This window comes from Salvelinus alpinus, chromosome 8 (assembly GCF_045679555.1).
Source record: "Salvelinus alpinus chromosome 8, SLU_Salpinus.1, whole genome shotgun sequence".
NCBI classification, from domain to species: Eukaryota; Metazoa; Chordata; class Actinopteri; order Salmoniformes; family Salmonidae; genus Salvelinus; species Salvelinus alpinus.
Window position 1 is genome coordinate 39,317,184 of NC_092093.1, and position 16,630 is coordinate 39,333,813.

At 41.0% G+C, this 16,630-nt stretch overlaps 1 protein-coding gene across 7 annotated transcripts in view; it reads left to right on the forward strand.

Moving 5' to 3' along the window:
- The first annotated feature begins 231 nt into the window (after nt 1-231).
- The window catches only part of LOC139583098 (AT-rich interactive domain-containing protein 1B-like), a 105,652-nt gene continuing 89,253 nt past the window's right edge, over nt 232-16,630 (forward strand). For 4 of the 7 annotated variants that reach the window (XM_071413841.1, XM_071413843.1, XM_071413842.1 and 1 more), the window contains exon 1: nt 233-1,901. In XM_071413841.1, the coding sequence (XP_071269942.1) occupies nt 621-1,901 (1,281 nt within the window). In that variant the 5' untranslated portion in view covers nt 233-620. Of the gene's footprint in view, nt 1,902-16,630 lie in introns of all 7 variants that reach the window. The other 3 variants (XM_071413847.1, XM_071413846.1, XM_071413845.1) reach the window with 3 other exon arrangements.

Here is a 16,630-nt window from a genome sequence, read left to right on the forward strand (position 1 = left end):
GTAAGCATTTCACATGTGACAATAAAGTTGGATTTGATTTGATGTTTTACCAGTATGGCTTACCCTGATATGTATTTTGCCTTACTTTCACCCCTGTCCTTACAAGGCATCTCCACCCACCCGTGACAACTGGCCATGCAAACCGAACTCCACCATTGGTCTCACGCGGGAAAGCATGCTCACGCGAGAGAAGGAACACCCACTTACACAGACAGGAACCTTGACCATTTTTTCAAATGGTAAACTGCTTGACTAGACATCTTGATTTATCCACCATCGTTGGCTAGAGCCCTTGATTCTCAACGCTCGCTGTTTTCGCTGATGCCATGCTGGGCTAGGGGCTTCGGAGAGAAAAGGCATTTGCCTGTATCCGGGTTAGACATGGAAGGAAAAAAGTTTCATGTCTGTCTGAAAACGTATAACATGAGCTTGCTCTAACGGACGGTATTTATGCGGATATTCGATACTCTTGCGCTTTTTCATTTTACGCTAACGTCGTTTTCTTGTTAGCTAACGTTGGCTGTCTGGCTTCTTTTGTGTTCTGCTTTTCTTCCTTTTTTTCATTAGCCAGTTAGCTTGCTAGCTCGACTGGACTTTATGCCTGAGATGTGGACTTGATCATGGCCGCACAAGTGGCAACAGCCCCAACATCAAATGGTAAGAAAAGGTCGAATTTAGCTAGTAGCTTGAGTCAAGATTTGAAATCTGGCAAGTCTGGAGTAGTTGGTGGAGCTGTGCTTGGGGTAGGAAATGGGACTAGCGTTCATGCTATGAATAATGTAGAACGCCATGAACTGAACCCGACCAGTAGAGCTCGAGCTTCTCCTGCAAACAACGATTCGAATCCACGTGAGAAGGAAAGTAGAGATTCTAGATCGGCGTCTTTTTCGACTTCAAATTCTAGCATGGAGACGGGAATGTTTGTGAGTCATAAAGTGAAAAATGTTGGTGGCGAAGATACTCCATCTCTCCACCACACACCTCCTCAGCAACAGCCATTCAACCAATTCATTCAGCACCAACAACGCCAAATTCAGAACAACAACCAGCAGTCGCTACATGGAGAAAGTGGAAACCGCCAACATGGAGAAAGTGGAAACCGCCAACATGGAGGAAAAGGGAATGTTGTTTTAGGGAATACAGTCGAACGCCATCAGCAACAGGAAATGCTGAATAAAAATGAGGACGACCAACCGAGCAAAACGGAAGACCGGTTGGACAGCAGGTACGAGCATGCCAGTTCGGGACCAACGAATAACAACATCAACCCGTCCCAAAGTGGTACCAGCTCAGTTTCGGAGTTTAATAGTTATTATGGAAATGGTAAAGGAGGGCCTTGCTTTGATCAACATGGCGGACAACAAAGCCCTGGGTCTGGGATAATGCATTCGGTACAACAGAATATGGATCAAGTTCAACAAAACTCCCACGAAGGGTACCACAACAACCCGTACAACCACTACCCGACTTACCGACCTGGCTACGGTAATAGTGGATATGGGATGATGAGTCCCTCTCGGCAGGGGAACAACATGATGGGCCTAGGCAGCAACACGGCTGCTGCTAATCATAGCAAAGCTGCCATGGCCGCTGCCTCTTCTGGTGGTGCTAATGTTGGAGGGTTTCAGAGATTTCCAGGGCAAACTCAGCAACATCCTTCGGGGGCTACCCCAACTCTAAACCAGCTACTGACATCCCCGAGTCCTATGATGCGGGGCTATGGCGGTGGCTATCAAGATTACACTAATCTCTCTGCTCAACAACAACAACAATCAAGCATGGGGCTGCCCAAAGACATAAACCCCCAATACGGTCCAGTTACACATGTTTGGGGAGGACAACAAAGAAATCACCCTGCCATGAGCCCTGGAAACAACGGACAAGGAAGCGGCAGATCACAGGTAAATTATACATTCATATGTCACTTTTTACTAATTTGCCAAACTAACTAAGCTTTCCAGGCGGTTTTGTAGTTAACTAACGTTACATAGATAAACCAGCTAAATTAATTTAGCTATGGTCAGAGACAGGTTAGCGAACGTTATGCGAATTTGTCAGCCAGTGCGGCTAGGATCAGAGGTCTTCTCTGAGTCTGACTGCATATTTGTGTAGCTACATTACAGTACCTAACATTCTACTGTATAATATATAAGCATGCAGGCGGGGATAACATCCAGTCATTTTATGAATTCAGCAGCCATATGGGCAGTTAGCAAACTTATGTTTATGGTTGCTTGAAGTTGGCATTAAATGTGGCTTCTGGTTGGGGACCACAAAGTGATCCGTTTCAGTTAGTTTGCTTCCTAGTTTCTATAGTCTATGCTCCAACATTTTAAAAACCACTTTAGCTATACATAGTTCCAAGTAAACTTATGCATTCGCATGCTGATTAATTTAAAAACATTTAACTTGTGGACTTACAAAAAATATCGTCGAACCTTCCATCTAATGTTTAGCTTGCTTAAAAACCGTGGACCATTCTACCTAGCATTCAGACATGCTAGCTAGCAAGGCTGACTCTATCTAGCTAACAGTCAGGTCAGGATGTGTGCAACTGCTGAGCTATTGAAGTAACGTTATCCATTTCAAATCTCAAAAAGCATATCAACGTATGTTGAACAAGCATAATTCTTACTAGCTAACGCTAGCATTCGTTTGTTGATATCCAGCGAACTATTATACACTCTAATTTGTTATATGCTAGCTATAGAATAGCCTGATAACATTTAGCTTTGTAACACTAGTTTGAGGGCCTCGCGTTGGCTAGCTAGATATGCTCCTTGGCCCATATTGTGCATACAGAGTTGCCAACGCCTTTAAGGAATATATTATGCTAGTAGCTAGCTATGTCCCCATGTTGCAATCAATTGGTTAGAGAGATTGCAAGGGCTGGTATCCAGCTAGCTCTTGATCATGACTTTCAGTTCCATTACGTAAGTCATTGGAGGAAGGCGTATTCTGTAGGGGGAATTTTATTAAGAGCTGTGACGCTTGGTCTGAACATTGACACGAATCGCCTGTGGTACGGTTTTGGTAGCATAAGGACCTTTATCTTTCATATATTGACAAAGAATAATACATGAAATTTATACACACCTTTTAGGGTTAGGGTTCACACATGGCCATATTTCCATGTTATAGCGCTTGCTTACAGGAAACTTAGACTACCTGTGCAAATTGGCTGTCTGAGTCTCTGAACACCTGTGTGTAAATGGAAGACAGACACCACAAACGTGTTGTCAGTGGACAATACTGTCGGCTGCAACTCTGTTAAAACGGTGTATAGTATGTGTATTCTGCATTTATGAAATTATTTTGATGTGAAAGTAGAGGGATTTATGTTTCTAGAACAATACCGCAATTGTGAATCGATTCACATTTAACTTAGAGTATTACGCTGTTTTGGCTTCCAGCGCCAATTCGCACTTTAAACAGAACATGTAAGGTCCTTGGGCTAAGGAGTAGCGTTAGGCTCCTGTTGTCCAATATTGGGCTGGTATACAGCTTCAACTTCCGAGGGTACTTTGGAAGTTTGAGAAGTGGAGTGACATTTGACAGCTACTGCCTAGTTTACATAATATTGCATCTGATTGGTTCTCACCATCTATCAAATGTGTGTATTTTCACTGCAGATGTAAATAGAGATGTCTACTGTGTTCTTGCCTAATTTCTTAATCCCTTCAGTAATGGTGTGGGGTAGGATTCAGGATTGTGTTCTGTTTACATTGTGTAATGAAATCTCTAACACTCTGGCTGCTTGCTTCATTTATCTAGTGATGTGATCCTGCTTTTTGGCAGGGAGCCCATTATGTGGTCTCACCTCCCATAGTGGTTGAGCCCTGACCTTCACACATGCAGATTAGCCATGTGCCTGAGCCCGCCATCAGCCAGCCATTTACCTCAGCAGGAGCATGCACTTGCACTGGTCAGGCCTGCCCTGTGACAACCTGCTCTAAAAATCTGTTTCAAAGCATCGTTGTCTTATTGTAATGTGGGCATGCTTTCTTTCTGGGAAATGTTGGTGTTGTAGCTTAGTTTCTCCACTGCTAATTTCTGCCTCACACCAGTGTAAAAAATAAGTTTCAGATAGACGCTTCTTTGTGTATTTACCAGCTCATACCCGCTGTCTCCATCAGATTGAGATTCTGTCACTGACAAGCCTACAGTAAATGTCTAATTTGGAAGTTAATGCTCTTCAGAGGTATTGTAATTGAATCTTAAATTAGGCTTATTAAAGAGGACGTGCCCTGTTTTTCTAGCAGCTCGCTCTCATTCGGGCTTTGCGCACACAAACCTTGGAGCTTCAGAAGAAATACGGAGGGAGAGACACCGAAATAGCTTTGACGCTCGCTTTGGTCTTTGACCATGCTATCAAACGATTTAGTTATGGTATATTTTGACAAATCAAGTGGGTATATTTACAACAAAGATGCCGTTTGTGGATATAGGCCTATAGCAAGATGATCTGCTAAATGCAGAGATTTAATGCCTATAATGTGCAGGATGGTTCTATTCATGACAAGCCTGGACGTCAGTGCGTTGGCCACTTCATTGTGGGTTAGAGAGGGTTCGTCCCATGACTTTGAGTCAGACAAACCTGACATTGGATGTTCAAAACTCTTTTTACACTGCTGGCATATTTATCATAGTTCTGTCCGAATTGCGCTGGTTATCGGAGGAGGTGGCCCTATTTTTTTTGTTTTGAAAAGGCTTTGTCTAAAATTTAGGGCTGTCCCGGACCAAAAAAAAAGATCTTATTCAACCGAAAGTCACCTGTTCTTTCAACCAATCGGTTGGTCAAAATTCTCAAATGTGTATTTCTCCATGAAGAGACACCCTATGTATTTTAATAAAATGAACTATATACGCATTGAGCTTGTCTGATGCTTTACGCGCATTGTTTAAAATAAGACACACATTACTTGAGGGAGCCAGAGATCAAGATAAACGTAACCCGACTATCCTCCTACTGGCGTTTGCAGATTCTGCGGTTACTCTCCTGAAGTTATCGGTAATAGGCTACATGAGGAGTCGGCAACCTTTATCATGTGGCATGCCAATTTATCTTACCATTTCTACCGATCTGCGTGCCAGTTATGGTTTTCATATGCACATCTTCATGAAAGAGTTGAACTTATAATAACATATTTGTATCTCAATCATTGTCATGTGGCTAAACAAAATTCTATCCGAAACTAAATTAAAATGATACAAACCTAAAAAGTATCATTGCCAACTGTAAATAGCCTACATAAAGCCAACAAATAAAAACATTGCAGCCTGCAGGCAGAAAATATCCTAAAAGAAGTAATAGGCCAATGTGATTTATAGGATATCTTCAATGAACTTGAAACATTGTATCAACTATTAACTTGGATCTGGCCTGAAGCTCATGCTAGCAAACTAGCAAACATTGAATAAAATATTCTGTGCCCTCAGTTTCCCACACCAGTAAGCTCAGGACAGACACAGCTGTAGACTATTTGCGCAACGGATAAGAAGTAATTGGGTAGGTCTATTTTATGACGTTTCCACTGGATCAGAGCATGACATTTGTCCTTTTTCACACAGAGTTGTTTTTCAAATACATTGAGGAACAATTGTCATTCTCGATGGATGTAAAAACAGACTTTGTTTGCTTGCTGTTTGACGTGAAGAAAACATTACTTTGTGAAGTTCCACAGCTTATTAGTGGTGGTGTGTTAAGCCAATCAGACATACTATCAGATCCCCAAATTGGCACATTTTATATGCTTACATTTGTGTGCAGGCCAGGTAGCCTATAGGCCTACTTCTACTCTTGGCATTCTCTAAACCAGCTTCATTAGGAATGCTTTTCCAACAGTCTTGAAGGAGTTCCCACATATGCTGAGCACTTGTTGGCTGCTTTTCCGTCACTCTGCGGTCCAACTCATCCCAAACCATCTCAATTGGGTTGGGTTCGGGTGATTGTGGAAGCCAAGTTATCTGATGAAGCACTCCATCACTCTCTTTGGTCAAATAGCCCATACACAGCCTGGAGGTGTGTTTGTCCTGTTGAAAAACAAATGATAGTACCATTAAGCGCAAACCAGATGGGATGGCCTATCGCTGCAGAATGCTGTGGTAGCCATGCTGGTTAAGTGTGCCTTGAATTCTAAATAAGTCACTGACAGTGTCATCGGCAAAGCACCATCACGCCACCTCCATGCTTCACGGTGGGAACCACACATACAGATGTCATCTGTTCATCTACTCTGCGTCTCACAAAGACACGACGGTTGCAACCAAAAATCTGGACCCATCAGACCAAAGGACAGATTTCCACCGGTCTAATGTCCATTGCTTGTGTTTCTTGGCTCAAGCAAGTCTCTTCTTCTTATTGGTGTCCTTTAGTAGTGGTTTCTTTGCCGCAATTTGACCATGAAGGCCTGGCACACAGTACTACATGGAACTCTATTCCACATCAAGTAACTGACGCAAGCAGGAAAATTTGATTTAAAAAAACACCTTATGGAACAGCGGGGACTGTGCAGCAACCCAAACATTGGCACAGACACATGCATGCACACACGATAACATATGCGCTATACATACACGTGGATTTAGTAATGTAGATATGTGGTGGAGTAGAGGCCTGAGGGCACACAGTGTGTTGTGAATGTATTGTAATGTTTTAAAATTGTATAAACTACCTTAATTTTGCTGAACCCCAGGAAGAGTAATGGGGATCCATAATAAATACAAATTCACGCAGTCTCCTCTGAACAGTTGATGTTGATATGTCTTTTGAACTCTGAAGCATCTGCACCATCGAGGGCATTCTGACTGGTTGTATCACCGCCTGGTATGGCAACTGCAGAGGGTAGTGCGTACGGCCCAGTACATCACTGGGGCCAAGCTTTCTGCCATCCAGGAACTCTATACCAGGTGGTGTCAGAGGAAGGTCCAATAAATTGCCAAGGACTCCAGCCACCCTAGTCATAGACTGTTCTCTCTGCTACTGCACGGCAGGCGATAAAAAAATAAAATAAATAATAATAATAATAATAATAAAAAAAATGCTTAACAGCTTCTACCCCCCCGCCCCCCCCAAGCCATGAGACACTTGAACAGTTAATCACATGGCTACCCGGAATATTTGCATTGTCCCCACCCCAGCCCCCATTTTTATGCTGCTGCTACTGTTTATTATCCATGCATAGTCACTTTACCTCTACATACGAGTGCATATTACCTCAATTACCTTGACTAACCGGTGCCCCCGCACATTGAATCTGTACCGGAACCCCCTGCATATAGCCTCGCTACTGTTTATTTTATTGTTGCGCCTTAATTATTTGTTATTTCAATTTTTTTCTTAAAACTGCATTGATGGTTCAGGGCTTGTATTCGGCCATGTGACAAATAAAAATCGATTTGATTTATTTGGGCTGCAATCAAAGGCTGGTAACTAATGAACTTATCCTCTGCAGCAGAGCTAACTTTGTCTTCCTTTCCTGTGGCGGTCCTCATGAGAGCCAGTTTCATCATAGCGCCTGATGGTTTTTGCGACTGCACTTGAAGAAACTTTCAAAGAAACGTGTCTTACAGTAATGATTGGCTGTTTCTCTTTGCTTGTTTGAGCTATTCCTGCCATAATATGGACTTGGTCTTTTACCAAATAGGGCTATCTTCTGTATACCCACCTCTACCATGTCACAACACAACTGATTGGCTCAAACGCATTAAGAGGTAAAGAAATTCCACAAATGAACTTTTAACAAGGCACACCTGTTAATTGAAGTGCATTCCAGGTGACTACCTCATGAAGCTGGTTGAGAGAAAGCTAAGAGTGTGCAAAGCTCTCAAGGCAAAGGGTGACTACTTTGAAGAATCTCATAAAATATATTTGTTTTATTTAACACTTTTTTTGGTTACTACATGGTTTCATATGTGTTATTTCAGAGTTGATGTCTTCACTATTATTCTACAATGTAGAAAATAGTAAAATAAAGAAAAACCCTTGAATGAGTAGGTGTGTCAATTTCTGAATGGTACTGTGCTTATGTACATAACATAACAATCATACATAACATATACAGATGTCAGGGTGTATCTGGTGTGCTTTCTGGATTAAGAGCAAGCATATACCATGGTAGATAGGCCAATAGAGGATAAAATGAGCTTCATTCTCTATTTCTTCGAGGTCACAATACGAGGTCTTTTCTCTTCCATTTCGCCACAATACCGACCTGTTTCAATATGCAGAGGCAATATCCCTGATCTTACCTGTGCACATAGCGATCTCTTGCTTTTAGGTAGGTTATACATAATATATCTCACACACATGAATTCACCCTTAATCAAACAAAAAGTTGTCAATTTGGGTTCATGATTAGTCTCCTCACATCATTTTTGAAATATTGCATCAAGTTGTTTTCTGATAATATCAATGTCTCCCTTGATTTGGTTTTTGTACAGATGTTCAGTCACGTTTGAAAAAGTCTGACATTTCAGTTGCCCAGGCTCCCCCTATGGATAGATCCCATTGAAAAACGTTATTTATTTAACTAGGCAGGTCAGTTAAGAACAAAATCTTATTTACAATGACAGCCTGGGAACAGTGGGATAACTGCCTTGTTCAGGGGCAGAACAACAGATTTTTTTTTTTACCTTGTCAGCTCGGGGATTCGATCTTGCAACCTTGCGGTTACTGGCCCAACACTCTAGGCTACCTGCCGCTACCTACCTTCTAGCTATTCTGGCAGTTGGCATATCCAACAGTCTATTCCAAAGTCTCACCAAACACGCCTTCCATCTCACCTCACAGGGTTCCCAACCCATGTCCCCAGTTATTGCAAGTGTAGGTGCAAACTTGTGAACACCTAAAGTAATGTACTGCTCTGTTATGGACATGTTTGATTTTGAGATACCTCTTAGCACCCCGCACTCGTGCTGAATATTCCAGAACAGGACACACGCATCTCTGATACAGTTTGGAATACGTAGCATAACCAATATCTTTAGTGTTTCTGTTTCTCCTATAACTCCCCCAAGAGTCGTCTAGGGCAGATGTTCCGTATAGAAAGGTCATATGTTCATCAATAAAAATACCCAAATATTTATAATTACTAGTAAACTCAATGTCTTCACCAAAACAAAACTGAAAAACACTTCTCTTTAGTACCTGGTTTTACAAAATGCTTTATCTGTGTTTTTGTCTGGTTGATCACGAGTCTCCATCTTTTACACCAATTCACTATACAAATTAAACGTTTCTGCAGGTCTTGTTCAGTTTCTGCCATCAAAATAACATCAGCATATAAAAGGATACTTATGATAATGCTATTTTACTCCAATATTTAACCGTTTAAATTATTTTGCCAAATAATTTATAAACATAGCGAACAAAGTCGGTCATAAGGCGTCTCCTTGTTTTACACCGGAGGGTGTGGGAAACCAATCTGTACCATATTCATTAACACGCACACAAGCAATTGGTACTTTGTAAAGAGACTGGATTGCATGATACAATTTCCCATCAACCCCTGTCTTTAACAAACTATAGGCTGAAAGACCACTGAAACATGCAAAACTAGGCTTTGTGTAATCTATGTCTGTTTAATACAGACGGAGAAGATATGATCTATAGAGGCTCTGGATTTACCAAAACAATTTTGTTCTTCCCCTAGAATGTTTTGATCCTCAAAAGGTAATTAGCCTATTGTTGAGGATGGATGAATATAATTTTATAGACCGTACTTCATAAACGTATGCCTCTATAATTCAGTCACATTGTTTTGAAGATTTGAGAATGGAATTTACTATAGACTTATGGATGGCAGTGTACTGTAGTCAAAACAAATTTGGATTTTAAAACTTAATTAGGCAGTTCAATGTCAAACACTTTCCCATTTTTTTTGCAGCGTCAATCACCTTAACTTCTGCCACAGAAAAAGCTCCTTTAAGTATGGGTTACATACAGTGCCGTCGGAAGTTTTCAGACACCATTACTTTTCCCACATTTTGTTACATTACAGCCTTATTCCAAAATGTATTCAATTGTTTTTTCCCCCTCATCACTCGACATACAATACCCCATAATAAAAAGCAAAAACATTTTTTTTAAATAAATTTTAGCAAATTTATTACAAATATAATTTGTTGGAATATCACTTACCTAAGTACTCAGTACTTTGTTGAAGCACCTTCACAGCATTGAGACTTCATGGGTATGATGCTACAAGCTTGGCACACCTGTATTTGGGGAGTTTCTCCCATTCTTCTCTGCAGATCCTCTCAAGCTCTGTCAGGTTGGATGGAGAGCGTTGCTGCACAGCTATTTTCAGTTCTCTCCAGAGATGTTCGATCAGGTTCAAGGCCGGGCTCTGGCTGGGCCACTTAAGGACATTCAGAGAGTTGTCCCGAAGCCACTCCTGTTTTTTCTTAGCTGTGTGTTTAGGGTTGTTGTCCTGTTGGAAGGTAAACCTGAGAGCTCTGGAGCAGGCTCCGTTCATCTTTTGCCTCGAGTTTGACTAGCCTCCCAGTCTCTGCTGCTGAAAAACTTCCCCACAGCATGATGCTGCCACCACCACGCTTCCCTATAGGGATGGTGCCAGGTTTCCCCGAGATGTGATGCTTGGCGTTTAGGCCATAGAGTTCAATCTTTGCTTCATCAGACCAGAGAATCTTGTTTCTCATGGTATGAGATTCTTTAGATGCCTTTTGGTAAGCTTCAAGCGGGCTACCATGGGCCTTTCCTGAGGAGTGGCTTCCATCTGTCCAGGGGTGCTGCAGAGATGGTTGTCCTTCTGGAAGTTTCTCCCATTTCCACAGAGGAACTCTAGAGCTCTGTCAGAGTGACCATCATGTTCTTGGTCACCTCCATGACCAAGGCCCTTCTCCCCCGATTGCTCAGTTTGACTGGGCGTTCAGATCTAGGAAGAGTCTTGCTGGTTCCAAACTTCTTCCATTTAAGAACGATTGAGGCCACTGTGGTCTTGGGGACCTTCAATGCTGCAGAATTTTTTTTGCACCCTTTCCCAGATCTGTGCCTCGACACAATCCTGTCTCAGAGCTCTAACGGACAATTCCTTTGAGGTCATGGCTTGGTTTTTGCTCTGACATGCACTGTCAACTGTGGCACCTTACATAGACAGGTGTGTGCCTTTCCAAATCATGTCCAATCAATGCTAATTTACCACAGGTGGACTCCAAGATGTAGAAACATCTCAAGGATGTTCAATGGAAACAGGATACACCTGTGCTCAGTTTTGAGTGTCATAGCAAAGTGTCTGAATACTTTGTAAAGGCATTTCTATTAATACATTTGCAGTTTTTGCTTTGTCATTATAGTGTGTTGTGTGTAGATCGCTGAGGATTATGATTTTATTTTTTAATCCATTTTAGAATAAGGCTGTAATGTAACAATGTGGGAAAAGTCAAGGGGTCTGAATACTTTCCGAATGCACTGTGTATTCAGTGGTGTAAAGTACTTTAAAAATACTTTGAAGTACTACATAAGTCGTTTTTGGGGGTTTCTGTACTTTACTTTACTAGTATTTTTACTTCACTACGTTCCTAAAGAAAATGATGTACTTTTTACTCCATACATGACACTCAAAAGTTCTAATTGCAATTTGAATGCTTAGCAGTACATGGAAAAAGGTCCAGTTCACACACTTCTCAAGAGAACGTCCCTGGTCATCCCTACTGCCTCTGATCTGGTGGACTCACTAAACATAAACGCTTCCTTTGTAAATTGTGTTGGAGTGTGCCCTTGGCTGTCAAAAGTAATAAAAAAGGAAATTGTGCTGTCTGGTTTGTTAAATGTAAGGAATTTGATGTATAGCATTTACTTTACTTTTACTCAAGTATGAAAATGTTTTTTCACCACTACTTAAGTGCATTTCAAATCTGATACCTTTTAGACTTTTACTTGAGTTATTTTATATTAAGATATCTTTATTTTTACTCAAGTATGAGAATTGTGTACTTTTTCCACCTCTGTGTTGATCAGACGGTTTTAACATTGTACTTTGCATTTTAGTTCTCAGGGAACATATGTCTTTATAAAATTCTTCCTCAAAATATGCCACATTTTTGTTACCTGAGAACAAACTAGCAAACCACTTCTCCCACTCCTTAATTAAGTACCTGTGTAATATCAGAGTTCAACCCCCCCCCCCCCCCCCCCTGACTTTCATTGGAATTTTCTCATGTCGTGTTGGTCCTAACTTGTTTATTTGGCTCAAACTGTTGAGGATTCCTGTAACTGTGGCGGCAGGTAGCCTAATGGTTAGAGCGTTGGACTAGTAACCGAAAGGTTGCATGATCGAATCCCCAAGCCGACAAGGTAAAAAAAATCTGTCGTTCTGCCCCTGAACAAGGCAGTTAACTCACTGTTCCTAGGCCATCATTGAAAATAAGAATTTGTTCCTAACTGACTAAAGGTAGAAAATAAGTCTCTTCAAGGTGTAATAACTGCCCTCTCTGATATCTCCGTTTGAATTGGCACAGTCAAACATGCTGGTTTTTCTTAAATTCCTTCCTAAAATGTTATCTTGTATTTATATCTTTACACTGTACAAATAAGTATTCAGCTTTGTGTATGACATGCTGACCAGACCGCTCGCGCGCCTACTCCCGCATGTTGATTTTTTTTGTCCACCCACCCCAGACGCAATTGGGACACGGAGGTTGAAATATCAAAACGAAGTCTGAACCAACTATATTAATTTGGTGACAGGTCGAAAAGCATTAAACATTGATGGCAATTTAGCTAGCTAGCTTGCTGTTGCTAGCTAATTTGTCCTAGGATATAAACATTGGGTTATTATTTTACCTGAAATGCACAAGGTCATCTACTCTGACAATTAATCCACAGGTAAAAGGGTAAACCGAGTTAGTTTCCTTCAGGCTTCTTCTTCTTTGGACTTTATATGGCGGTTGGCAACCAACTTTAAGGTGCATTACCACTACCAACTGCAGTGTGGACCTCAGTTCATCTTTCATTCACCCACGTGGGTATATGCTCCTCAAAAACCAATGAGGAGATGGGAGAGACGGGACTTGCAGCGCATCAAGCGTCACAAATAGAACCAAGTTCTATTTTAGCGCCAGGCTATGCAAGAGGCGCGCGAGTGGTGTGGGTGCAATGATTGAATAACATGTATGTGTACTTTTATTTTGCAACGCTCGCGCATGTGATGCAAGCGGTGTGGTCAGCATTTTACTGACCATGGATCCCTTAACTAGTCATTCCAATAAGGCTTCCAGAGTATATAATATCACATTTTGTCATACCACACTTCTAAATCAAATGTTGTTTCTTGGATTCTTTGCAGGGTTTCGATGAGTTTCACCAGAGCTCTACATGCCATTTCAGAACATAGAAAGTCATTTGGCACTTTTCTTTAATTACATTTAAGCCTGTATCATTTGCTCCGAATGATGCACAGTAATACCTGGCTGAGAAGGTTTGTGGCCAACCAGAAAATATCATGGATAAAAGAGTAATCAGGAAGTCTACTTTTTCTCTCCAGTTTAAGTCAAAACATCTGCATTCTTCAACCATCTGTGTAGGAGACGAGACCTTAAATGCCAAACAAGTTTCTAGACAGACTGCATAGTTACCCTCCACGACTATCACAGCTTTTCCTTTGACAGATACTGTATGAATGTAAAGTTATCGCTTAAGGGGCATATCCTTCCATTAATTATACACATGTTAGAGTCCTGAAGGAATTCTTGGTTTTCCCCATGATGATTAACAAAGTAATCCAAAGCAACAGGCCATGTAATATCATCAATATCATTTATATAGCCATCTAACCTCCCAATTTGACTGTTAACGGGATCGATTTGAGAACAGCCAGTGAAAGTGCAGGGCGCCAAATTCAAACAACAGTGTCCGATTTCAAAAAGGCTTTACGACGAAAGCATACCCTGCGATTTATATTAGGTCAGCGCCTAGTCACATAAACACAGCCATTTTTCTAGCCAAAGAGAGGAGTCACAAAAAGCAGAAATAGAGATAAAATTAATCACTAACCTTTGATCTTCATCAGATGGCACTCATAGGACTTCATTTTACACAATACATGTATGTTTTGTTTGATAAAGTTCATATTTATATCCAAAAATCTCAGTTTACATTGGCGTGTTATGTTCAGTAACGCGCCAGTGATTTTGCAGAGAGCCACATCAATTTACAGGAATACTCATCATAAATGTTAAGGAAAATACTAGTGTTATGCATGGAATTAAAGATATACTTCTCCTTAATGCAACCGCTGTGTCATATTTCAAAAAAGTTTTACAGCAAAAGCACACCATGGAATAATCTGAGTACAGCGCTCGGAGACCAAAACAAGCCATACAGATACCCGCCATGTTGTGGAGTCAACAGAAGTCAGAAACAGCATTATAAATATTCACTTACCTTTGATGGTCTTTATCTGAATGCACTCCGAGGAATCCCAGTTCCACAATAAATGTTTGTTTTGTTCTATAAAGTCCATCATTTATGTCCAAATACCTCCTCAAAGTTCTATTACAGTTCGTAGAAACATGTCAAACGATGTATAGAATCAATCTTTAGGATGTTTTTATCATAAATCTTCAATAATGTTCAGACCCCTTAGTCAAACTGCTCTTATTCGCTCCCCCTTCACAGTAGAAGCCTGAAACACGGTTCTAAAGACTGTTGACATCTAGTGGAAGCCCTAGGAAGTGCAATTGGACCAAATGTACACTATCTTGGATAGGCAAAGACTTGAAAACCTACAAACCTCAGATTTCCCACTTTCTGGTTGGATTTTTTCTCAGGTTGCTGCCTGCCATATGAGTTCTGTTATACTCACAGACATCATTCAAACAGTTTTAGAAACTTCAGAGTGTTTTCTATCCAAATCTACTAATAATATGCACACCTTAGCTTCTGGGCCTGAGTAGCAGGCAATTTACTCTGGGCACGCTTTTCATCCGAACGTGAAAATAGCGCCCCCAGCCATAAGAAGTTATTAAGATCCCCACATATGTAAATAGCATCTGCTTCTGTTTATAGGTATACTTGACTTAACAAATGACTATAGAAGGAGGATGTATCTCTAACCCACGTAGACTGTTCAGGTGGAGAATAGCATGAAAAACAACTTTACACACATTCCCACTCCCCCAGAACCCCTAGGGCTTTCACAATAGTTTTTCTGTTGTGTCCATACCATACATGTCCCTCTGGTTGATCTCGTTTCATGACCCGCCCACTTCCCGTGACGAAATAGTCCTTTCCTCCTGTTATTTCCCCCAGCAGCGTCTTGAAGAGCAGTTCTATAAGGCGATCGGTGTGGGACTTGGCTGATCGAAGGAAGACTTTGTCATGATCAGGATGGCCTCGCAAGCTTTTGTTTTTCCCATAACAGAGTTACTTTCTCCTCCACGGACAGAAACTTCACCTTCACAACCCCGGGACCTTTACCTCTCTCCCTCATCCTCTCAACTGCAATCACCTGTTTTGCAGCCTAGGCCAACCGATATCAACTGGTTCACTTTGGAGATTTTTCATCAGCTGGCAGTCCTGCCACTATGATAGACACGTCTGGGTCGAACTTTGATTTGGCGGTACCTATTCTAGGAATTCTACACAGGACTCCAGACGTCCAACTTCAAGAGCTATGCGGTCTTGTAGCTGCTTGTTATTTTTCTCCAGTTGAGTCAGCATAGCTGTATGATTATGCTGAATGGCTTTCTCCAAAGATGCACGTAAGCTGTCAACTTTACTATTCATTCCTTTTTCAATACTCACCTTCATTTTGTCAATCTTTTTTCCATCTTTGTACCTAGGCTCCTTATCTCCATGAGATTGTCCATGCTATTGGCACTTTCTTTCTTTGATAAATTCGGCTCCATGCTTTTCTCACCACTGCGTAGATTTCTACCGGAGTCCGTATGTTTTAGCAGTTAAGTGTTTCTGTTATTGCCGTTCAAGGTAGATAACCAGCTAAGTTTATAGCTAGGCTAGCCAAACATTCCCCAACAAGTCTGTCAATTAACTCTTTCACCCTCACGGGTGTCAGACTTCACCTGCCTTCATTTACGGGCTGATCTTTGTTTTACACTTTGAAAAAAAATTATAAAAAAAAACAAGTTTTGAAGAGTTTGGTCCCATAAAGAAGCAGCAGTGTTTTTCACCGTATACACCGGAAGCACCCATGGAGGTGGGTTACATGTTTTATTTTGCTTTCGACCTCATTAGTGTGTTGTGTACTTGTTTGGTCTAAAAGGTGTAGGGTTTGGGTCTTTGGGATTAAAACTGATCCTGCAGTCAAGATCAAAAAATGTAATAAAAAATTAAAAAATGTATGCACTCTACTGTAAGTCGCTCTGGATAAGAGCGTCTGCTAAATGACTAAAATGTAAAATGTAAATGTAAATGTTTAGTTGATGTTTTTCTTTTTCAACTGTTAGCCATTTGTGTTTACCATGCTGGATTCTGGGAAATGTAAATTTGATTGGTGTTTGCTTTGGTCTTTTTGTTTCTTAGTCCCAACAATAATTGATTTAATTTGGACGCTGCCAGGTGTACAGTAATTTTACAAAAGACAATGTTAGTGCAACATCCTCCACATGCTTTCATTGATGAGAATCCCTTCTGAGTTTTTCCCCCCAT